Source organism: Monodelphis domestica, chromosome 2, assembly GCF_027887165.1.
Source record: "Monodelphis domestica isolate mMonDom1 chromosome 2, mMonDom1.pri, whole genome shotgun sequence".
NCBI lineage: Eukaryota > Metazoa > Chordata > Mammalia > Didelphimorphia > Didelphidae > Monodelphis > Monodelphis domestica.
The window spans coordinates 83,865,432-83,890,007 of record NC_077228.1 but is presented as its reverse complement, the minus strand read 5'-3'; the positions used below and the strand labels follow the sequence as shown (position 1 = coordinate 83,890,007).

General features: G+C 36.4%; 2 protein-coding genes across 9 annotated transcripts in view; one reads left to right on the top strand and one right to left on the bottom strand.

The window, feature by feature from the left end:
- TPR (translocated promoter region, nuclear basket protein) overlaps nt 1-2,191 on the top strand; it is a 94,584-nt gene extending 92,393 nt beyond the window's left edge. For all 7 annotated transcript variants that reach the window (XM_016430011.2, XM_056815654.1, XM_007480967.3 and 4 more), the window contains 2 exons: nt 1,341-1,439; nt 1,984-2,191. In XM_016430011.2, coding sequence (XP_016285497.2) covers nt 1,341-1,439; nt 1,984-2,039 — 155 coding nt within the window. In that variant the 3' untranslated portion in view covers nt 2,040-2,191. The remainder of the gene's footprint in view (nt 1-1,340; nt 1,440-1,983) is intronic.
- On the bottom strand, nt 1,182-23,875 carry PRG4 (proteoglycan 4). 2 transcript variants are annotated; one of them, XM_001375819.5, is made up of 13 exons: nt 23,862-23,873; nt 23,027-23,122; nt 19,732-19,854; nt 17,167-17,286; nt 14,985-15,137; nt 13,724-13,849; nt 8,775-11,300; nt 6,647-6,724; nt 5,507-5,643; nt 4,161-4,317; nt 3,462-3,656; nt 3,010-3,135; nt 1,182-2,329 (listed from the first exon to the last, which is right to left on the bottom strand). In XM_001375819.5, exons 2-13 carry the CDS (start codon nt 23,094-23,096, stop codon nt 2,232-2,234), a joined length of 3,909 nt encoding a protein of 1,302 aa, XP_001375856.4. In that variant the 5' UTR covers nt 23,097-23,122; nt 23,862-23,873; the 3' UTR covers nt 1,182-2,231. The 2 variants fall into 2 exon arrangements, with proteins under 2 accessions (XP_001375856.4, XP_007481031.2); XM_007480969.3 differs by lacking the exon at nt 19,732-19,854 and having other exon boundaries at nt 23,862-23,875.
- Nucleotides 23,876-24,576: the final 701 nt, after the last annotated feature.

Sequence of the window (24,576 nt, the reverse complement as noted above, 5' to 3'; positions counted from 1 at the left end):
TAAGCTATGTTACTCTGAAACTTGAAAATTATTTCTTAGTTGTAACATAGGCTTGTTCAATCATTGATTTAATAATATGCTGATCCCTTGATAATCTCAGTATTTTTTTACTCTGGATTTTCTTATTGTTCCCAAGACCAGCCCACCCCACCACCCTCTCATTTTCTCTGTCACAAAGCTCATTCTGTGTCAGGCTCTAATGTTGGATACAACATTAGAGGAAAAAACAAGTTACCAGTTGTGTAATGTTGCCTTCTGGAAATTTCTAGGCCAATTACAAGAAAGGAGGACAAGGCATCTGTAGAGAACAATTGTAGAGGAACATAATATTGACATATTTATATTGCACTTTAAGTTTTACAAAGTACTCCATATACTTTGTCATTTTTTTCTTTGTGGCAAGATTATAAAAAATTCAAGTATTCCCATTTTCCAGAGGAGAAAACTAAGGTGCTTAGAAGTCAAATGATTTCATCCCTTGTCACCTAACTAATAAGTGTCATATCTAGAACTTGAAGTCACATCTCTTCTAACTCCCAAAATCAGTACTTTCTCCTATATATAGCACACTACTTTTCTCCACAGATAGATCATGAAAATTGCACTCATTTCTTTTGGAAATTCAGGACTCTTTTTAGCAGCACCCAAATTCAATGAACATTTCCTCCAATATGGGAGAATTAGTACCCTCTTGCCTAGTTTGTATATTCTATTTGAAAATTCCGTTTCCACCAATGTTTTCTTCCATTGCCAAAGTTGAGGAATATGCCATACTTAGATTTTATTCTGATGTACCCCCCAGAAGTTTTTTCCTAAGAAATATAAATATGAAGTAAACTTCAAAGTACTTGTAGCTGTCTATATGTAGTATGTAAAGTTCATAGTTATGGTTTTTAGATGTTTATTGAAATAGTTAGGAAACATCAGCTCTTTCTCCTTCATTAGACATTCAGTTTAAGAAGAAGAAACTAGTCATTTAAGATGAAGATATTTTAAGCAAAGAATAAGTGAAACATTCTTAAAAAGTGGTTGTTTTCATAAATTATTTTCATTCAACAAGAGAAATCGTAATTCTTAACAATTATATAGAGTAGGCAGGCTAGTTGGCTCTCTTACTTGGAGGTTTTTTATAATATGAAATTAGAATGTCATTTAGTTGACTAAGAAAAAAACATAAGCACTTTGTTCATTCTGAGCTTTTTATTTCTATTTTTTAAGATTCAACATATTACAGAGTTAAATAGTTTTTAAAAACATTAAATTAAAAGGACATCTGTTTGAAATTATATCCACTCATTCAGTTAGCTTTTTGCTTCAGCTAAGCTATCTTCTCTTCTCAGATACCAGCAGTAATCAACCTAAGCCTTTCAGACGAGTTAGGCTTCAGCCTCAGACTTTGAGAACAGGGGTCCGGGGTCGTCAGTTTAACCGACAGAGAGGTAAGAGTCTCTAATACTGAGAACATGTTTGGAGTTGAAGAAGGGAATTAGTTCAGATGAATCAGAGCCATTTCCCTAAACCTGAGCAAATTGACATCATCTACCAAATATGTATACTTCTGGGAGTAATTTGGGGGAAGAGATTTATTGCATTGTGTTACATTTAATGACACATTCAATCATGCTCTTTCCTCATTTAAAATGAAATTTGAAAAATCAGAATGTTGGGTTTGATCTTTAACCATCACTTCCTTTGTTTCCTTTATATATAAGAAAAAGCATGTTTTGTGTGATTCCACTAATAAAAGACAAAGGACTCTATTTTAATAGTTCCTTTGTTTCCTACTTTCCCACAGAGATATCACATATTGAATCTTAGTGTCATGAAAGTGTGAAACTTATTTTTAGAGATGTGATAGTAATAAAATCTGAAAATAGTTAGATTCTAGCCCAAAATAACAGTAAAGTAGAAAACTTCATGCCCTTCTTGATAAACTTTTTTAAGGGGAATGTTTATATTTCCTTCTTTTTTTCCCTCCTACAGGTGTAACCCATGCAATGGGAGGCAGAGGAGGACTAAACAGAGGAAACATTAATTAAAGCTTTGTATACTATTGTTGTAGTTGTGAATAAGATTGTCAAATCTGCTACTGTTTTAGTGTAATGATTGCTGAGATTAAAAGTGCTTTGTACTTAAATTGGTATGCATACATTTCAACACCTTTATTAATAAAATTATTTCCATGTCAAAATATTATTTTAAGTTTTTCATATCATCTTTTGAAATCAGATTTAAGGACATTTATACCAGACATTGGATAATGTTTGTCCAGATCGGGTGGTGATCAAGTTTGCTGTTCTGGTAGGCACATCAATGTTGTAGTAGCGATCTAAATTAAAAGAAATTTTTAAAAAATAATAATAATTTGCTTTCATTATTCCACAACAGTCCCATTTGAACATTTGCATTTTCTGACAAATAAGACACTTAATAATTTGAAATATGAGCTTTGACTTCATTTCTAATACTACTAAAACTTTTTAAATGAGCATTTTTCCAAAGCATAAGAGTCATGGATTTAGATCTTTGATCATCTAGTTCATTTCTGATATCTTATAGATGAGAAACTGAGGCCCAGATAGGTTAAAGGACCTTCCTAACATCGTTCGGATAGTCAGTGAAAGAGTTGAGCTTTGAATCCAAGTTAGACTTTAAAAGAGTTAGAGTTAGACTCTAAAGCAACAAATGAAATCTTTTTTGAATTAATGTGCATGTCATATGTCAAATTCTTCAACCTACTTCATTACCTCCCCCCCCCCCAAAAAAAATATCCACACTAATCTAAAATAATGAAGCACTAGGGAAAAAAATTAAGGCTAATTAAATTAATTTAATTAACATAAATCATTAATTTTTCCCAAGTCTAAGCTTCATAATGCTAGATCATAATTTTTTAAATATTTGATTGAAGATCATAACAAAACTACTTATCAGGTTACAAATGTATTAACTAATTCAAGATTGAATAGATAGCTCATACAGCTTTTGTTTTATCCTAAAATCACTTACCTTTGGAAAAGGCATAATAATCGTAGCCATCAGGTTTTCTAATATTAGGCAGTGCAATAGCTGAGGTAATCATGCTTGGAAGACCTCTCCAAACTGAATTCACTTTAAATTCATTATGAAGGAAACCTGTGTGTGACATTTTTTAATATCACCAAAGGTGTTCAAATAATAGATATGAACGTAAATCAGGCCATGAGCCAACCTGAGTAACTGAAACCCCTTTCCCAAACCCAGAGAAGTGAGGTAAACAATATGGCCCTGATCTTTGGGTAATTCCTGGGAAATAAGGGGTTTGTGTCAAACAAATAACATAAGTAGAGGCAATAATTTTAAAGACTAGACCCCCAAACTCAGACTGCTTAGATATTTGCACGTGGCCTGAATATATGAAGCCCAATTGTTTAAATTTTCATTTGTTCCTAACAAGATATATAAGAAAATGTGTGGTTTACCTTTTTGATAAGTGACTCTGACAGGTAAATAGTTTATCCTGATGGTATGTGTTTGGGAGGGAATGATAGCCCGTTCATAGCGACGCCTCCTGACTTGGACAGGTTCTCCATAAACTGAATAGTTCATGGTGGGTCTTCTTGCAGAACACTTTTTAGTTGGTTCCTGCTGGTAGGTATACTGCTGAACGGTACCACCTAATATAGAAATAGACTATAATGTGAAAATTGTTCATTTAAGAAAAGGTAAAAAGTAACTTTGAAAGTATGAACTGGTTTTATTATTCATGTTTCTTATGTTCCAAGCACCCAAAAAGATGATTCCAAGAGGCATTAAAGTAAAAATCATCAAATAATTACAAAGTAATTAGCAAAGAGAGCAACTTTTGTGTTCACCCAATTTAGCCCCCTCAATTTATAAATCAGGAAAAATGGAATCTAAAAATGTTATGCACTTTCTACAGATCAGGCAGCAAAAGAGTAGTCAAACTGGCCAGTACAACCCAAACCACTTCACTCCCCATGTACAAGGCAGCTGTAGCCAAAAAATAACTTCGATATCAGTAAAACGTGTAGTAAACACAAGTTAAATAGATGGATGTTTCCCTGGCAACCAAAACTTAGGCTACCAAATATGCTGATTTTTGTACATGTCTTAAAAGTGTCAATGAAATCTGCAGATAATTTTAAAACACTACCTACCTCTCTTGAAAAAATAAACCGATTCAGGCCTGTTTTTGTATTTAGCTACAGACAAAGCTGCCACTATTTTCCCATTTAGACCTCCAAATCCCTTAACGATAGGTTTAGGATAACCTGGATCTCTTACATCATTGGTGAACCTCCAGTACTGAGAATCCTAGAATGTGAAACAGGAAATATTAGTAGAACTTGCGGGAGCAGGGAGAATTGAATAAATACTTCAAAAAATAAATGCTTATGGTAAAACCTTGAACATAGTGGAGGGGGGTTGGTTTGTTTTTTTGTAAGTTAGCTTTAGTAATTCAAATTTGTTTAGGATCACAGAACCATAGACCTAAGTGGGGAAGACCTTAGAGGTCAACTAGTCCGACTCTTCTCATTTTATAGACAAAGAAACTGGGTTGTGACTTGTCCAAAGCAAACAGGGAATAAGGGAGGGAACCAGCCAATGAAATTTAAAAACTGGGTGTTAGGGAGTAGACAAAATTGAAATAGTTCTGCCCTCAGGGAGATAACACTATTATATACAATGTAGATAGAAAGAAACATTCTGGTAATGTATACATCAAGAGAAAGTGTTCTTAAACCTAATTGAGGGAAAGGCTTATGTTGGGAAAAGCCTAATTGGGGAACTGGCATCTGAGGTGGTAGGGATTATATGAAATGGAGCTAAGGGATTGCATTCTGGGAAATGCTACATTTGTGCAAAGGGACCAAAGGAAGAGAGAGACTTATGTATGGAGAATAGTTAGCCAACCAATTTGACAGTAACAGAGAGTACACGAAACGGGAGATTAATAGAAGTTACTCGTCATTTTGGGGAGGGCAAGATAAATTACTCGGTGTGTTCTACCAAACGAGATGTTCTTTATGGACCCAGTGAATATATGCCATTTGAGAAACATCCTCACTGCATTTAAAGAGGCTCATTTACTGAAATTTTTACAGCCAGATATTTCTTGTTTATTTTTGACCAGAACAATTCATGATAGTTTGTAATAAGGTATAGAGTTTTCAGTTATTGGTAGAGGAATAGCCCATACTGATGATTAAATGATTATATGATTAAACATATGTCTACTAGGAGATGAACCCAATTCTGTGCCTATTCTTCATCTTTTTATGAATCAGAAGAGAAAGAATTTAGAAACACATGGCTCATTAACTGTGTGGGTTATCTTTTAGGTTTCGTTGTTCCTCTCATTAAATATCCGTAACAAAAACAAGAAGGAAATTGCTCTGTGAGACATTAGCCCATCTTTTTGAGCCCTCATGACCAAGTAATACATCGATCAATGAGCAAAATTTCTGCTGCTATTTTTCCCTTGGCAAGTTATTTTCCTCACCTTAAAAAAGAAAGTCTTTCCATCACAGTTACATCTAGTAAAGACGGTGTCAATGGGTGAAGGGATACCCCAAACCGCAGTAATTCTCTGAGGTGGTGATGGTGGAGTGAATGGATTCAACATCCAGAAGTAATGACCTAAAGATATAAGACAAGAGTAACCTAGTCACAATGTGATCTCAAATGCCAATGTACATTTGGAACTTCTTCAAAACAGCTTTCCTTGTACGGATGAAAACATTTGGGAAAAATATAAATCACTATATGAATAAACTATTAGCACTATTGATAATTCTTGTCCCATGTAAAAATCTTAACACTTTCAAACTGATAATAGCACAGCTATTAAAATTTGTCAGGAAATAAATTTGAGGGGTTTTCAGGAAAGGACCGATACCAAGATTTTCAGATTTAAAATAATCTCATAATTACAAGGTTAATATGGCTATTCTTCAAGTCCAACTCAAGTTCTATCATGGTGTGGTGACCTGGAATCTGTGGATTTTGCCATTAGAGCACACCAGGACTCAAGGTGATGATGCTTTTAATCACATCCATTCACTAAGAATGTCAAGTCAGATTGGGGTAGAGTTGCAGCCTATGTAGGAAGTGGGAGTACCCAGGTCAGAAAAACTAATGGCTCTATACAACAGGCATTAAGGCACTAATATAAGGAATAAGGATTAACAGAACTGAAATTTATACTGTAACCATCTACTTGGGACCAACAAGTCATCTGCTTCCCTTCCTGCCTTTTTGATAAACGCACATCTATGCATCAGCTTTGATGACATCTCAAAAACAAGATGTCTTTTCAAAGGGAAGTCAGGGAATATAAATCTTGAAATTGTACTCATCAGCCTGAAATGAAACCATGGCATGATTTCATGAGTTGAGAATATCTTTCCTGCTCAGGTATTTTGAATGCATCTCTGAATGTGTTTATATCACTTCAGATTCCTGGTAGTTAACCCCATTTCTCACTCGTCATATTTTGCAGATAATATCTGAAAGTTCCAATGTCTGACAGCATTATATAAATAAATCCCTTTTCCAACAAGTAGATCTAGTTCACAGTTGGGTTATTCTCATAAATACCACAAAATCATACAATGACAAGAGATTTTTCTGTTCAGCTCACCCCGAAATGCGACCAATGTCCCATTGCGCAAAGTTGTCAGTCCATCTATTGGCTTCCCATTGCATAGGTTAGTCTCATCTGAAATAATTAGTATAAAATATACATTGGTGGGAGAATGCACAGCAAAGCAAGGGAAGGGAATTATTAAAAATAAGAAGAAAAAAATGTTTTTTCATTCATTTTTCAGATTCTGCTACATAAGCTGTTTTTTTCATCCTAATTATTCTGTTTTTAGATAATAATTCAAACCAGAAGGGATGGGATTGGATTTCAAAGGTGGTGAGAAGATCATATATTTCATAGTCTTATTCATGTGGCCTTGGATAGATAACCACTAGACTTTGAGTATTCTCGTCAATGTAATAAGTTTCTGGGATCCCTAAACGATTTGCAAACCCAAGTCCAAAACTGTGATTCTGTGAGGATACTTTAACCCAATGTAGAAAGCCTTCATTTTTTTTTGATGTTCAGTTTTGCAGATGAAAAATAAATTAGAGCCAGAATTGAAAAGTAGTAAAGATAACAGTCTAGGTTGCATTTGGAAAAATTTGCACTGCTTTCTGTGACTGTAATGTTCTCCTTGAAATAAGCACATTTTTAAACTTACTATATTTCCATTATAAGTCATTGGATACTACTATATCCAAGGAATAAAAATTATAGTTATTCTAAGAACAAAAGAGAGCTATGTAGTACATGTTAGTAGACTAAAAACATTACCAGTAAGAAGTGGCCTAAGCAATTATCAAAAAAGTATGCCTAGAAAAGCAAGGGAGTCATATAGAAAGATCTAAGGAGAATGAATGAATGAATGAAAGCAAAAACATTGATTAAGGGCTTACCAGAGGCAGCATGACAGTAGATAGAAAGTTGGTACAGGAAGAACTCTGATTTATACTGGCTTTGTGACCCTGGGCAACTCACTTAATCTCTCTTCACTCAAGGTAACTTTCTAGGATTATAAACTTCAACAAAAGTGCCAACTTTAATAGGTAGATCTAGTTCCCTCCCTCACCTAGGAGTCTGTTCCCTCACCCAGTGAAATCATAAGTCTAGTCTATTTCTGACTGGAACAACCACCATGGTAATTGCTAGTGATAAAAATGCAAGAAAGTAAATAGTGTACCCTCAAGGATATTTCATTCTAATAGAAGAAGATAGCATAAGAGTGGGGAGTGGTGGCCAGGGAATTTTATTTGGGAGAGAAAAATCCCAGCATGATAGGTGGGCTTCTTGGAGAAAATTTACTGGAGAGAGTACCACTGAGAGCTGAGGGAGTACCCTTATCAACCAGTTCACAGTCTACGGAAGTATTAAGTATTAAAGAAGTTTTCATTTCACCTTTTATGGTGAGATTAAAGTTTTTTTTTTTTAATGTTAGTGAAAAGATAAAATGTTTAAAGGAGAGGGCAGACTAAAATTCAACCAACTTTTTTAGCAATAAAGAAATGTAGAGCTCTTAAAAACTACATATTCACAATGAACTTTCTTGACTCACTGAATAGTCATTGTACCATTTAGTACCCTTGGTTTCAAAAGACTGAAGATTCCTGCTCACCTAGAGGAATATTTCAACTGTGGACACGTTCAAGATACCAGAAAGCACCTCAGTTGCAGCTGGTAGAAAAGAGTTTTTCAATTCAAAGACTACTGGAACTATCGAATGGACTGTCCTTATGCCTATATAACAAAGTTTTTGAAGCATCTTTTAGAAGTTTTGGTGAGCTTATAGGGTTTTTTGATTTGTTTGCTTACTTATTTTGTTGTTTTTAGGCTTACAAGACATATTAAACTCTTAAGAATCGATTGGTAATAATTTACTCAAACATTTCAGGTAAAAAAAAAATAGAACTAAAATATCCTAATTATTTTCTAGAAAAAAATAAAAAAAAGAATCCCCATTCCCCATTTTCAGGGGATGATCTCTAGAACTAGCCTCAATAAGTCAACATCTATTAAGAATATCAAGGTAAACCAATTCCAGATTATCAACCTTATCATTTTCCTTTGAAATGGCTAGTCTGATGGAATATATATTTCCCTGATGTCGAAAACTAACCATTTCAGACAATATAATTCCATATCATTACAATCAAAATATAAAAGAATATCAGACTTTTCAAATTACCTGAAATCATTGGAACATTACTAATGCCTTGACTGGGTCTTCCCACATAGGTGCTAGAACCTGGGATACCTATTGGAATAAACACAGGTGGTCTAGGATTCACATAAGACTCCTGCTCAAAAATATTTAAACCCTCATTCTTTGGGGTGACTTCTGGTATAGCAAAAGAGTTTATTGTTTCTGAATTTGGTCTTCTGTTGGACCCAGGAGTGGTTTGAAGGATAGCTGTAGGGTTCAGTTCAGTTAATGTTGATGTCTCTAAGGTGGTCATTTCTTCACTTGTAGTTATGATTTTAGGTGTAGTTACTGGTTTCTTGGGTGCAGGTGTAGTCTTCTTGTTTGTCACTTTAGGGACAGGAGTTGGAACCATGGGAGTAGTTCTGTCCTTTGTTACAACAGTTGTTTCCTTATCTTTCGTAGTTGTTTCTTTTGTTGTAGTGGTTGTCTTCATAGGTCTAGGAGTTGTCACTTTAGGCTTAGAAGTCTCTTTTAAGGCAGGAGTAGTCTCATCTGGTACAGCAGTTGTTTCTTTGGTTGTTGTTGTTGTCTCTTTTGTGGTGGTAGATGTTACTTTAGGGGCAGGCGTTGCCTTAGGAGTTGGCTTTTTAGGTGTGGGAGTTGTTGCTTTAGGGGTGGTAGTTTTATCATTTGATGTAGCAGTTGTTTCTTTGGCTGTTGTAGTTGTCTCTTTAGTAGTAGTAGTTGTCACTTTGGTGGAAGTAGTTGTTGCTTTAGGAGTTGGCTTTTTAGGTGTAGGAGGTGTCATTTTAGGAGTAGTAGTCTCATCTGGTACAGCAGTTGTTTCTTTGGTTGTAGTTGTCTCTTTTGTTGTGGTAGATGTCACTTTAGGGGCAGGCGTTGCCTTAGGAGTTGGCTTTTTAGGTGTAGGAGTTGTAGCTTTAGGGGTGGTAGTTTTATCATTTGATGTAGCAGTTGTTTCTTTGGCTGTTGAAGTTGTCTCTTTAGCGGTAGTAGTTGTCATTTTGGTGGCAGTAGTTGTTGCTTTAGCTGTAGTAGTTGTCACTTTAGTTGTCACTTTTGGTGAACTGACTGTCCTTGTTGTCACTTTAGTGGTTGTACTTATTACTTTAGGTGTAGCAGTTGTAATTTTTGGAGTAGTAGGTTTATCATTTTCTGTTACTTTATCCTTAGCAACTGTAGTCACTTCAGGTGTAGTAGGAACAGAAGTTGTGTCTTTGGGGGAAGTTGCAGGGTCTTTGGGTGTAGGCTCAGGGTCCTCAGGTGTAGGCTTGGGGTCTTTGGATGTTGGCTTAGGTTCTTCAGGTGTAGGCTTAGGCTCCCCAGGTGTAGGCTTGGGGTCTTTGGGTGTAGGCTTAGGCTCCTCAGGTGTAGGCTTAGGATCTTTGGGTGTGGGCTTAGGTTCTTCAGGTGTAGGCTTAGGCTTCTCAGGTGTAGGCTTGGGGTCTTTGGGTGTAGGCTTAGGCTCCTCAGGTGTAGGTTTAGGCTCCTCAGTTGTAGGCTTGGGGTCTTTGGGTGTAGGCTTGGGCTCCTCAGGTGTAGGTTTAGGCTCCTCAGTTGTAGGCTTGGGGTCTTTGGGTGTAGGCTTAGGCTCCTCAGGTATAGGCTTGGGGTCTTTGGGGGTAGGCTTAGGTTTGTCAGTTGTAGTTTTAGGCTCCTCAGGTGTAGGCTTAGGATCTTTGGGTGTGGGCTTAGGTTCTTCAGGTGTAGGCTTAGGCTCCTCAGGTGTAGGCTTGGGGTCTTTGGGTGTAGGCTTAGGCTCCTCGGGTGTAGTCTTGGGGTCTTTGGGGGTAGGCTTAGGTTTGTCAGTTGTAGGTTTAGGCTCCTCAGGTGTAGGCTTAGGATCTTTGGGTGTGGGCTTAGGTTCTTCAGGTGTAGGCTTAGGCTCCTCAGGTGTAGGCTTGGGATCTTTGGGTGTAGGCTTAGGCTCCTCAGGTGTAGGCTTGGGGTCTTTGGGTGTAGGCTTAGGCTCCTCAGGTGTAGGCTTGGGATCTTTGGGTGTAGGCTTAGGCTCCTCAGGTGTAGGCTTGGGGTCTTTGGGTGTAGGCTTAGGCTCCTCAGGTGTAGGCTTGGGATCTTTGGGTGTAGGCTTAGGCTTCTCAGGTGTAGGCTTGGGGTCTTTGGGTGTGGGCTTAGTTTCCTCAGGAGTGGGTTTAGGGTCTTTAGCAGCTGTCATTGTCTCTGTAGTCTGTAGGGTTTCTTTGGCTGAAGTTGTTGTCTCTTTGGCTGTGGTTGAGGACTGTTTATCTGTACTTGTCATCTCTTTTGTTACAACAGATGTCTCTTTCGCAGCTGTGGAAGTCTCCTTTTCAGTTGTTGTAGCTGTCTCTTTAGATGTGACTTTATTACTGTCCTTGGGAGTTACTGGTGGTGGTGCTGCGGTTGTTTTAGGCGTTGTGGTGACTTTATTGGGCTTGGAGGTAGGAGGAACAGCAGTGTCAGGAGCAACAGTGGGTCCATTGTCTACTCCACTTCCTGTATCATCTACAACTGGAGGTGCCGGAGTAGGCTTTTCTTTTGGAGTTCTCTTCTTTTTTGAATCTTTAGCTATGGAAAAAATGCACATCTCAAGTCATTCTTTGAATGGTCTTTATATTACATTTATATACAGGTCCTGCCTCTCTCACTTACTAGTTCTACTAATCTTATCAAGACATGTAACTTCTCTAGGCTTCCATTTTCATACCACTAAAATGGTAATGTAAATAGCTGTACTCCTTGCCTTACAGTGCTGTCATCTAGGCCTATAGAGAGACTAATGAAATGGGTAAAAAGCATTGAAAAAGTATAAGATATTCTTGTTCTACAGTCATGGGTAACTTAAGGAGTTTCAGGGGAAATGGGTATGTCCATCCCTCCTGGTATTATGACTGTCTTTCTCTAATGTGCCCTCTCTTCATTTCTTCTCTTGTATTTCTATCTTGCTCATCCTCTAATTCCGATTCCCTTTTCTGTTTTCTCAAGAAACACCCTTGTCTCAGCCCCAGTTCTTTCTTCCTGTATTCATATGCCTATGAGCTATTATCCTTTCTCTATCTACTCCATTCTTACTTATAACAAGATCAATGTGGACTTCTGAAGTAGGAAAAAAAAAAGACCAAAAAGTGTATCATATCCTTCCTTCAGTTCTTCCCACGATGCTTATGACTTCAGGTGATGTAGACAACACCCTGGAGGAAAATACATGTGAGACCCCTTTGGTTAATATGCACCCGACAGAGGAAAGAATAAATAGCATGGGTAGAGTCACTGACTGGGAAGAGAGGTATATATGAGCATCAGAGAAAAGAGTAAGAGGGGTGAATAGAGTAAAAACTGGTAGGGAGGGTTTTGGAGATGGAAGAAAAGAAAGAACAAAAGGGGCAGTAAGAATAATTCGAAAACAAGAAAGCAGAGACAAGGTTATTTTACATGAGCTGACAGCTTGGTAAATAGGGAGATAAAAGAAGGAAAAAATGGAAGGACCACTCATTTAATTTACAGTTCTCTCCAGACCCTGGACCATGTATTCCCCTCTGTCCAAACATCATTGTACCATAATCCAGAAATTCTCTTCTCTGTTTACAGAGTGACTCCAATAGCAGAGTCATTCTCTGAACTTGAGATCTTTTTCAACTTTTCCATGGCTAATTCTTGTGATAAGGCATAAGCACTGGCCTTTCATAACAGCACCTCTTCTGAGAAGTGAAGACATAAGCAATATTTCCACAGGGAATCAGAAAATATTGGCTGTTCCTCCCCCTCTTAATTGTCCTTCCCTTCATCCTGGATTATGTTTTCAAGTCCTTTTTTCCAGACACAAAGAGACAATAATACCATCAAAGCTGGAACTATTTTAGTCCAGTAATTTGACTGAAGATTTAATGAAGTCACTAATTGAGTCTACTCTCTAAACATCAGAGATATTAACAAGAAATCAAAGTATCTTGCAAACTCTGGCATTCTGATAAGTCATGTATGAGATCTTGTACAAAAATAAAAATAGCTCTGGACTCTGAGGAACAGCTGAAGATGAAAAAGGGGAGATGGTAATGCCAAAAGGTAACGGCATTTCATACATCTCAGAAATCTTTTGAGTCTTGAAGGTGACTAGGAATTGCCAAATAGTGTTTCTCTACAGTTTTCGTATCTCTCTTAGACCCAACTTATTCTTATGGAAGTTCACCATCTAATGACTCAAGCTTAAACCTCAGAATCATCTTTGAGCCTTCCTTCTCCTTTCCCTTACCCCTCCTACCTATGGTATCCAATTAGTGTTGTCAAATTTACTTCTCAAAGTAGTAGCACTATTTGAATTCACATTGTAGATTTCCCTACTTCCATTGGGCTGGAACCAATGGCCATATAGTATAGAATTTGAAATGATGCAAATTTGAATACATACAACCATTTCGAGGGATTCATTATTCACATGAATTTGGACCTAGCTGTGTGGGTGTTTGTATATATATACTCACATATATAGATAATCCATATATGCATACATACATGGGTATATATGTATGTACATATGTGTATATGTGCATATATACACATACATAAGCCATAGTGAAGTTTTAAATGTGTGTGGGTACTCAGAAGACAAGGACAATTTTTTGTTCTTGTATCTCCAATAGAAGTACATAGTGCTTGTACATAGCACATAGTAGAGACATTAAGAACTAGATTGAATAGAATTGGGAAGTTCCTTGTTTGTCAATAATTTCCTACAAGAGGTTTGTCATTAGTTTCCTATAGGATCCTCCCTTTGGCATTAGATCTTCTAATTTTATTCAAACATACTATATTTAGAGAACAAGAAATCTTCTAGAAATCGTCATTTAGTATCTTCTAAACACAGTATTACATAGTTATTGTCCCCAATTTTAAAAATTAAATCATCAAATCATACTGCCTCCACCAAATATTTTCAAGTTATAAAATCTTAAGTTAGCATTGATAGAGCATTAGATGTTTATCAATGCTCAAACCTTTAGGTTTCTTCTTGGCTGTTGTATTAGCAGCTGAATTTTTGGAAGACTTGGTTTTCCGAACAGTTGAAGAGGAAGAAGAAGAAGAGGAAGAGGAGGATTCCTGATTTTCAGAAACAGAATGTTCTGTAATCAAATAAAGAAGTGTTTTGTGTGAACTGCAACCTTTCCACAGTAATCCATCCAGTTCAAATAAAATAAAAATGGACCCTGGCCCTTTATTGCTCAGAAAATGTCTATGGCCTGCATTGATTTGAGTGAAGGGCAAAATCAAGTTGCACATGATGGATTCCCTTTCAAAGTCATGAAAGAAGAGGATTGAACTGGTTTGTAAAATTTTAAATTATATCTCAAATAATAAAAATATATTTTATGAGATTTATTAATGATCATTAGAAATCAAGGAATAAAGAGGATAAAAAATTAAAAAACCACGTGCCCATGGCTGGTTTGCCATTTTCAGTCATCCCCACTCACCACCATCACTGCTGATTGTTGCCCAAAAGAAGAAGACATAGGAGGAGTTACCGCCGTTAAATACCAATAACATGATCCCGCCAAAATAGAGATGTAGGTGAGATAATAGGGAATTTTGGGAAATACTAAGGACTTCTGGGGAATTAAGTCATAGGTTCAAAATCTCCATATATACAGGTTGGACCAATTTCTTTCTCATATCCCATCCTTGCTACCACTCTCCAAAAGCATGACATTCTTAGAAGTCAAATTCAGAGCAGACCTGAGAGGGACTTTTAAAATTATGTAGATTTATACCAAATTTCAATTGGGAGTTTAGGAAACCAAAGAGAGATCAATGGTTATGCTTCAATTTTACCTGCACTTTAAAGAAAGACAACTTTCTTTTTTTTAAATGTCCATTTTAAATAGAGGTAGCTATTTGGCTAGAGTGCTAGATCTGACTTCAAGTCCTACCCCAGACATTAGAAAGCTATATAACTGTGGGCAAGTCATGTTGCTGCTATCTGTCTTGTCTCGGTTTCTTCATCTATAAAATGGAGGAAACACTGACCTCATAGGGTTGTGAGAATTAAATAAGGCAATATTTATAACGTGCTTCACAAGCCTTAAATGTTACACAAGTGGCTATTTTTTTCCATATAATTTGACCAGACTCTTATGTATTTGAATCTTCCTAACTTTTCCCAGTTCCATGACAAAGTACTAACACCAGTCCACCATCTGCATGTTGCATTATTTACTGAGGGAAAATTTCCTTTTGTCACATTCATCTTGTTCCTACCTTCTGTTATTTCCTCTGATTCTACCACTTTATTAGAGGTCTTCTTCTTTGGAGGTTTTGGGGAACGTTTAGTTGTTGATTTGATGGTTTGAGGAGCTTCTGGAGATGGCCGCTGAATCTTTGGAGGTGGCCGTGGTGTTGTTGGATTATGTACTGAGAGCAAACAAGATCAATCAGTTGGTACCAATTTCACAGTCCATATCACTCCTAAAACATGCAACTGTTAGTAGAAAATCCAACTACACTTGGATTCCTTTTCATTTTGGATACATCTTTCACTTTTAGTTACAAATATATCTCATGATCTGAGCAAATGTTTCTGAAAACAAGTCCATGTAGCTAGTCTGTAGCTACAAATAACTGAGTCAGTCACTTGTGAAGGTGGCTGTTCTAAATCACCACTATGTGTGATGAAATGGAAAGAGCCATGAACTTGGGAGTCTCAGCTCTGCCAAGTACTTACTATCTGTGTGACTCTGGATGAGTCGCTTCACTGAGCCTCAGTTTACTCGTATGTTTATTTGCTCATATACATTAGCTGCACAATAATGGGAACATTGCTGATCAGCACATGGCCTCCAGACCACCCTCTAAGATTATGTTAAGTTTGAGTTGCCCCTCTTCATTAGTAGACACTTTCCCACAATGAGAGTTCTCCCATCCTTCCAAAAATCAAAGGTCTGGATGAACAACTGTGAAAGACTTAGTGACTCTCAGCACTCCAAGGATATGGGACAATTCTGAAGAACCTATGACAAAGAATCCTCTCCACCTCCAGAGAAAGAACTGTTGGGGTGGCCTGCAGATCAAAATATTCTATCTTTCCCATTAGCCTATTTATGGTTTTTATTTGGGGGGTTTAGTTCTATATGATTATTCTCTTACAACAATGACCAATATGGAAGTATGTTTTGCATGAGAATACATGTATAACCCAGAGCAAATTGTTTACCAGTTCCAAGATGGGGGGAGAAAAGGGAGAGAGGGAAACAATTTGTATTTTATAATATCAGAAGATGTAAGTTGTTATTCCAAATAATTGGGAAAATAAAATATCTTTGAATTTTAGAAAATCACAGGTTTGGTCAAAAAGTTTTCGATCCATGAGATACTTTTCTCTGTAAGGCTTGCCTTCTCCCTAGCCCCTCATTACCACCCCACCCAGCCACCTCCCCTCCCTCTCCTCAGCTCTCCTATGATAAACAGCTCACACAAATGCCAAGGCTCTGGGTGAGAGCCCGCTGTTCTTCTGATAGCTGCATGGGTTCTGAGCTCAAGTGTTTAATTAGGAGGGTGTTGTCTCCATCCTTTTTGGGATCTGCTCCAATGAAAGCACTGACCAGCCAAAATCTACCAGTGGGCCCGGCTGTCTTAGCTGTTTCCCTATCTTTCTCCTCTCCTCCAAAGGATCCAGATCTCCCTTAGGTGTTTAAAGAATGTTTGGGGGGGGGAGGAAGATAAGATTTTTTATTCACTTTCCCAAAAGTAACTTGTTTTCACCAAAGAGAAAGGAGCTTTTCACAAGCAAAAGCTCCTCAAAAGACATAATCTGGGACTGAAGGTTTTTGTTGTTCTTATTCTTCCTTCTTAGACTTAGTGAGTCTTGGTAAGGTTAGGGGTAGGGACTGCACCTGTTATTTCCTTAGTATAGAGACCTACTTCATATATACTATTACTTCTATGCTATTATTGCATACTAATCCCTAGGATAATAGTGTATTCCATTAGTATAACATACTATGGAATAATATTCTAATTGTATACTATTAGTAAATTATAGAAAATTCCCACTGAATGGTATAGATTTTTGTCAAATTATGACCTTGACGCAGTCAGTTTTAGGTATTAGCTGCCTTAACTGAAAAAATCAATTAATGACCATAGCCAGACTAAAAATTCAAAATGGAATGAGATAGAAAGGTAATCAGGGATAGCTGGGTAGCTCAGTGGATTGAGACCCAGGTCTAGAGATGGGAGGTCCTAAGTTCAAATCTGGCCTCAGACACTTCCCAGCTCTGTGACCCTGGGCAAGTCACTTGACCCCCATTGCCTAGCCCTTACCACTCTTCTGCCTTGGAGCCAATACACAGTATTGATTCCAAGACAGAAGGTGAGGGTTAAAAAAAAAAAGGTAAACAAATGTTGGAGGAAGCCTTTGATTGGAACCGTGAGCGGTACTTACTTTCCTCACAGAAGTCTTCATAATCTGGACAGCACTTGCCATAATTCTTACAGTCAGGGTCACAGTCACATTCTCTCCCTCTGGCAAATGACTCAAAGCAACGGCCTTTACAGGACAGCTCTACCCAGAGCAAAATGTTAAGAAAAAAAATGATTAGGTGTGCACAGGTGTATATGTATGAAATTCTGTTCACATTGTACCATATACAAAATAACTTCACAACTTGCAGAAAGTTGTATTCCAGAGTAAATTTTGACAGTTCTTATTTAGTATTTGGATAGCATTTTCCCAAAGAGGCAATGTTGTATGAATGGTAGTTAAATTCCCAAGCTAATCCACAAAAGCCTATATAAATTATTTTGGAATTTTATATAAAATATTTTGGAATAAATTGGAAGGGGCCATATTGTATAGTGAAAAAAGTAATGGCTCCAGAGGGTTCACATGCTACTTTTGCCATTTGCCACCTGTATGACCTTAGGCGAGTCACTTCTCTAAGACTCATTTTCCTTGTCCATAAAATAAGAAAGTTGAACAAGATGACTTCTGAGGTCACTTTCAGCTTTAAATCTAAAATTATAGGATTCTGTGAAATACCTATTTCACAAAATAGCTATTTGATATTATTGTTTGTGATTTGGATTTTGATATTATTATTCTGATATTAATTTATATCACTTGAATTCAGAAGTAATTTCATAGTCCAGAGTTATGGCTCAAATAGATATTTGAAGACTGTCTTGGGAATATTAACTCTATTAATACCATTATTTTAAAAATATATTTTTGATACCATTATTCTTATGGAAAGGTCTTCTTAGGTGACCCAGGAAACACCAGAAATGTCTCTTCACTATCTCCTCTGTCCTCAATAGCTCTATTTTAACAGCCATAGTGAGAACCACACAAAGTACATGAAAAAAAGGAATATTTTTCACCCTCTGGAAACTCCATGGAGTCTAATTCTGTTCCTAGTGTGACTTAGGCCAGCTGTTTGTAGATAGAGGATATTTTCAGGTGTTTTGTAAATCAGGAATGCCTGTATTGTAGGACAGAGGTGTCAGAAATGTTCCTGGAGGGTTATATAAGGGCCACCAAATTCCTGAACCAGATTAAAATGTAATTGTAAAATACTCAACAAAAACAAATAAAAATATAATAAGACATAGATAGTATTATATTTTAAAACTAGGTTGATATTAGACTTATAGAAATCCTTATGTATTGATTAGCAGACCATTTGTATTTGAATTTGACACTACTGATGCAGAATTTCATCCAAGTGAAATTCCCCTCCCTTACTATCTCCTCTCACAGTGATCCTATCACTTCTTTTTTTTTTTTAACTCCTTACCTTATGTCTTAAAATCAATATGAAGTATTAGTTCCAAAGCAGAAGAACTGTAAGAACTAGGTAACTGGAGTTAAATGATTTGCCCAGAGTCACACAAATAGGAAGTATTTGAGCCCAGGACCTCCCATCTCCAGATCTGGCTCTCCATTCACCAAATCACCTGTCTGCCCCATTCCACTACTTCTAAGTTTCATGTCCACTAGAAGTCAAATTCTATTAAAATAAACTCTCAGGACTTATCTCAATTATTGTAACGGGATTTGTAACATCAAACATTATATAAGTGGGTATTTGTTTAGACTTGGAGATCTTGTATTATTTATCTCCAAGAATGAATGTGATATACATCAATGCATGTGAATAATTCTGATTTATCTCCACAGCATTGGCTATTTACAAGCAGTTATGACCATTTAAAATCATCCATATTTAAAAGATCATTGAATGAATTAAGGTACATTTAAATTAGTACCCTTGTTGAACTACTCTGCAATTGTCTTTACATGTAAGTTCAAAAGCAAGGGACACTTCAACAAATCCCAATAATGATTTTCCCAATCTTGAAGATGAAATTGATTTTGTGTTAAAGACAAAATGGTTTGAAATTAATTTCAAGTTGGGACAATTTTTTATTATCCATTTTAATTTATTTTTCCATTTTATTATCCGTTTCCATTCCAATTTATTATCCATTGTTGACTTCCAAATTACTTTAGAGATCACAACTTTAATTGAGGTTCCACCTTGGCTACCATCTTGTTTATAGTTTAATGTTATTTACCATTCTGATGGCCAATATTAAACAGTTGAATAATGTATTCTTTATATGAATGTCCTAGAGCCACTATGACCAATTAAATATTCTAAGTTCTCAAAAATAATTATGAATTATAACTTTTCCATACATAACAAAGAAAAGTATAGATACATACGCTTTGCCATCCACATCTAGAACAGAATTTTGGGTGAAAGAAGGGTATTGACTTCATAGAACTCTATGAAAGAGTCAGTTTTTCTATCTGGTTCATTAACCAAAGTGCTGTTTTCAGGTACAACAAATGCAACATTTATGCGAGGGGAAGGAAAGACATGCAACAATGAGATGAAACACAGAAGCCCATTCCAAAATAAAAAGGGACACTAGGGCCACAGGGAGGGATGTCAGGGAACAGTGCTCCTTTGCAGAAGGCCTTTTGGGCTCAAGAACTTACCCACTGTGCAGACTTTCTTGTAATCAGGACAGCACTCCATGTAGTATTGACAGTTATAATCACAGTTGCAGGCGGCATCTCTAGAATACCCTTCCCCACATCTCCCTGCACAGCTTGGTAAATCTAAAATTACACAATACTGGTGTAAACATGACCAAACCAGCTGATCTGATACCAAGGGAAACATCGAATGGCAAAAAAAAAAAAGAGGTGGATTGGGGTGAGAGGTTGGACATAGGGGGGTGGGTAAGTTTTGTCTATGTACCCACTGAATGGAGAGAGGAAAAGATATCATAGAAAGGATGCATGATTGCTATTCCATTGTCTGTCAATAATATCCCTTTCTCCTTCCAAGGATTCCAAAATATGGAGGCAGAAAGTCATCTTCTTAGGAATAAGAGCATTCACTCATTAGGCATTTCAATAGTTTTGCATTAAAAAATGGAGTTCATGGGGTTTTTTGCCACAACATTATGACCAATGTCAGTTCCTCTACCAGGAGTGGAAAACACATTTTTTGGATCCCGTGTAAATATTTGCTGGCTGTGCCAGTAACTCCTGCTACAAGATGATCTCGGGGTGAGGAACCATCGTTCTTTAAGGTTATGGAAGGCAGTTACTCACACTCAGAGATTAAGTGAGTGAGGAACAGTCAAATCCCAAAATGAGAGTAAAAGTAACAAATGGAACTATACAAGGCAACAAAACTACAACACACAAGCACAATTGTCCTTCAATAATCAAGCAGTAAACGAGAAAAGCCTCTTAATCTCCATGAGACACACAGCCGTGGTTATGAAACAGTTACTTTTATCTGCTAGAATAAAAAAAAAAATTCTTTGCTCTCTAGAGGGACACTGAAATGTGCTGAAAAAGACTTAAGGTAGTGAACCCAGAACACCAATAGCAAAACCCACAAACATCACATGGAAGACTGGGATGACTTTCAGCCTCTTAGGCAAACATACGTTTACATATACACATGCATACACACATATGTATACATCATGTACATATATGAAGGGGAGGGGTGAAAAGGGTTTGAAAAGAAGGCAAGAAAGCAGCAAACAGGACAAAAATCAGATATTCAAACTCATTTATGAATGGTAGACCTTTGGAACAAGTGAAAAATCAGCTTGGTAGGCAAGTTATGATTCTCAAAAAGGAAATTTGTATCTTACCTTCTATGTTATCATTGATTAATCACATTTTTTTAGTTTAATCACTGCAAAGTAAAGTACTGTGAAAGAAGAAAGCATTTACTAGACTGTAAATATCTGTGAAAATTAGTATTAAATTGGCATTATGTTAAAATGAGGAGGTTTCTCATTTTATTTTCATGGCCTAGAAAGGTTCACCTTCACTGAGCTGCTCAGCTTTATGTTAAGAAGTTTATATCTGTTTTCATCAATCTAAGAACACCATTGAGACAATATCTAGCACAGATAGTCTTCGTTCCCATTTTAATAATCAGAAGTCAGTATTTATTTTAGTTATTTACTATAACATTTGAACATTAAAAATTTAATTTTACTATATCATGTCTAATCTGAATTTTTATAAGTGTTTTCCCGGGGGGGGGGTCAATTCACAGAAATCGGATATTTTAAAGAATCTAATAAAAACAAATCACAGATTTGAGCCTTTTTCTTAATGCAGACTCACTCTAAGTGTACATTAAAATATGTTTATAAACATTGAATAGTATATAACATTTATCCAGATCAGAGGAAGTATGGCAGAGAAGACAAGCTTGTAGTCAGAGGTTTATTTTTCAAGGAAAGCCACTCAAACTTTCACTGTCCCAGGCAACTCTCTTAGTCTCTAAATTACAGATGGATTATTGATGAGGAAAGGTCTGGAACCCCATGTTTGGATCCCCCTTCAAAAAAGCATCCAGATACAGATTCAGTCAAAGGACACTTAGGACACTGGACTTGGAGTCCGAATACTGGTTCAAATCCTATTTCTGTAACTTACTCTCCTAGGTAAATCATTTAACCTTACTGATCCTCAGTTTCTTCTTCTATAAAATAAAGAAGTTATTCTTTTTTTTTTTAAACCCTTACCTTCTGTCTTGGAGTCAATACTGTGTATTGGCTCCAAGGCAGAAGAGTGGTAAGGACTAGGCAATGGGGGTCAAGTGACTTGCCCAGGGTCACACAGCTAGGAAATGGCTGAGGCCAGATTTGAACCTAGGACCTCCCATCTGTAGGCCTGGTTCTCAATCCACTGAGCTACCCAGCTGCCCCCAAGAAATTATTCTTAATGACATTTGAGATTTCTCCTAGCTCTCAACTATGATATATATATATATATATATTGATATATATATATATATACATGTATATTAAATCTTGATATCACATTAGATAAATAGTGATCATTCATAACACTTTTCCACACTGAGACCAGGACTACCTAACAGAAAAATAATCAATCAGTCCATTTAATTAATTCAATGAAAAGATTAGTTAAGCTATTTTGTCATTATATTGGCCAAAGGAAGCTAATTAATTTTTCACTTATTTAATCCATTATTTCAGCGATGTTTCTTGTGGTCACAAAAGCCATTTATTCTAAGTGGTTGGTAGGGCTATGTTTTTTACCCCAAAGAGTAAAGCAAGGAGTGTTCATTTAATTTAATCCTCAAATAACCTTAACCCATACTTCTCTCTCTCTCTCTCTCTCTCTCTCTCTCTCTCTCTCTCTCTCTCTCTCTCTCTCTCTCTCTCTCTCTCTCTCTCTCTCTCTCTCTCTCTCTTTTTTGCTAGAGGTGTAACTGCTCTGTGATTTTATAGTATGGTGTTACTAGCATGGAAACTCTCTCCAATTATGCAGGTTAGTATTTCATCAACAGTCCTAGAGAGTTGGCTGGAGCATGCATGTTATTTTCCCATGATCTTACAGCTATTATGTTTCAGAGAAAGGATTTGAATGAAGTTCTAAGGCATGTCATCTGTCTAATAATCTACAGTCTTACCCTGCAGATAATGATGAAATATTTTGAAAAACAACCATGATAAAGACATTCACTTCACATAAAATACAGAGGAAAAGGGAGCACTTTCTCTTTCCTCCTCTCCCCTCCCATAAACATAATAGCTAGCTTATATATTCTTTTTACATTCTCCTGACGGTTTGTAGTGTGCTAAAACTTTTTTAAAAAATGGTAAATCCCAATGTCACAGTATTGATAATAGAATGCCGTGCAATTGTTCTTTAGTGGAAATCCCCATATGAAGGATTCAGACCAGGGAAGAAACAGTTTCACAGCTTTGTTTGGTTAAAGTACCTTGAGAAGAAACTTGTATCAAGAAAAGGAAAAACACCAACAGGTGAACAGGAAGCATTTTCCATTCCATGGCTGTTTTCAGATATTGAATCTTCTCTGAAAAGCAATATCAAACAAAATATTAAATGACTGGCATGAAAGACCACATCAGCCAACTTAAGGTGAAGACTAGTCATTTTAAAAAGCCATTTCACTGTAAAGCTATACGTTATATCATCATGAATATTTTAAAGTGATTATAGATTCTGGAGATGACTAATTTTACAACACAATACTATTCTAGTGTTTAGTTTAAATATGATGAAATAACATCATTATCGAGCTTTTATCATTCTGAGGATATCATATCAAAATAATTGGTTCAGATTTGCTACTGTTCTCCTTAAATCACAAACATAAAAATGCTAAATTATGACACTCAAATTAACCTGTCCTCAATCATTTCCAAATAGCTTAATGATTAAAAATATTTCATTTTTTAAGTGGAACAACTCAAACCTTAAATTTAAAATTAAAATTTATCATTTTAAGATACTTTAAAGAATTATTAAGTATTGTCACTGGATGAAAATTAATATGTAGTTCCAAGAAAATTTAGTGCAATAAATTTTGTAGGATTCCACCCTCCCAAGTATTTATTTGAACAGTTTATTCAATACATATTTTTAAAAAACCCTTTAATAAATGAACACCACAAAAATAGTTCCCTAGAAAACTTCCACATTTCTAAACTACTCTCTCTATAAAAGTTACCCAAAAGCCTTCAACAAGGTATCTCCTTTCTGCGCTGAAAAGTCAGAAATCAATAAGAAAGCACGATGACTTCTTTACTTACCGGGCAAGGGACATGTGTGTATCTCTGAAGTCCTGGAAGCTTTATATATTGGTGCAAACATATTGGGATGAACCAATTAGTTAAAAGGTTAGACCAAAGCAACAGTGACAACCTATGAAAACAAACTTTCCACATTTATTGGAAGGGGGCCCAGATGACTAGACTTGGGCAACATCTGGAAAACACTTCTATTAAGAAAAATGACTACTACAAAATATATTTAGATTTATTGGACAAAACACATTTGTAATTTCTGAGTGAAGTGAACAAATTGTTCTGAGATGGTAAATGGCTCTGGCAGCCTATGGGGAATGTATCAAAGAAGCACCATCCAAATGGGCAAGAACCAGAGCATCATTTTCTTTCCTTTCAACTAAACCTGACACACAGTAGTTTTGAACCTTGTCAGGCTACTGAGCTGCAGTATAGACAGATCTTCCAGGATTGTCAATCAATTAACTACCCAACAAGCAAATATGTATTTATCAAACATTTATCATTTGCCAGGGCCTGAGAATACACAGGAATAAATGCATATAAATGCATTTAAATAAATATAAATACATTTGAAATGAATGTTGTTTTTGTCTCTTTTTTTGAGTCATGTCTGACCCCATTTGGGGTTTTCTTGGCAGATAGTGGAGTAGTTTTCCATTTCCTTCTCCAGGTCATTTTACAGATGAGGCAATGAAGGCAAGCAGAGTTAAATGACTTA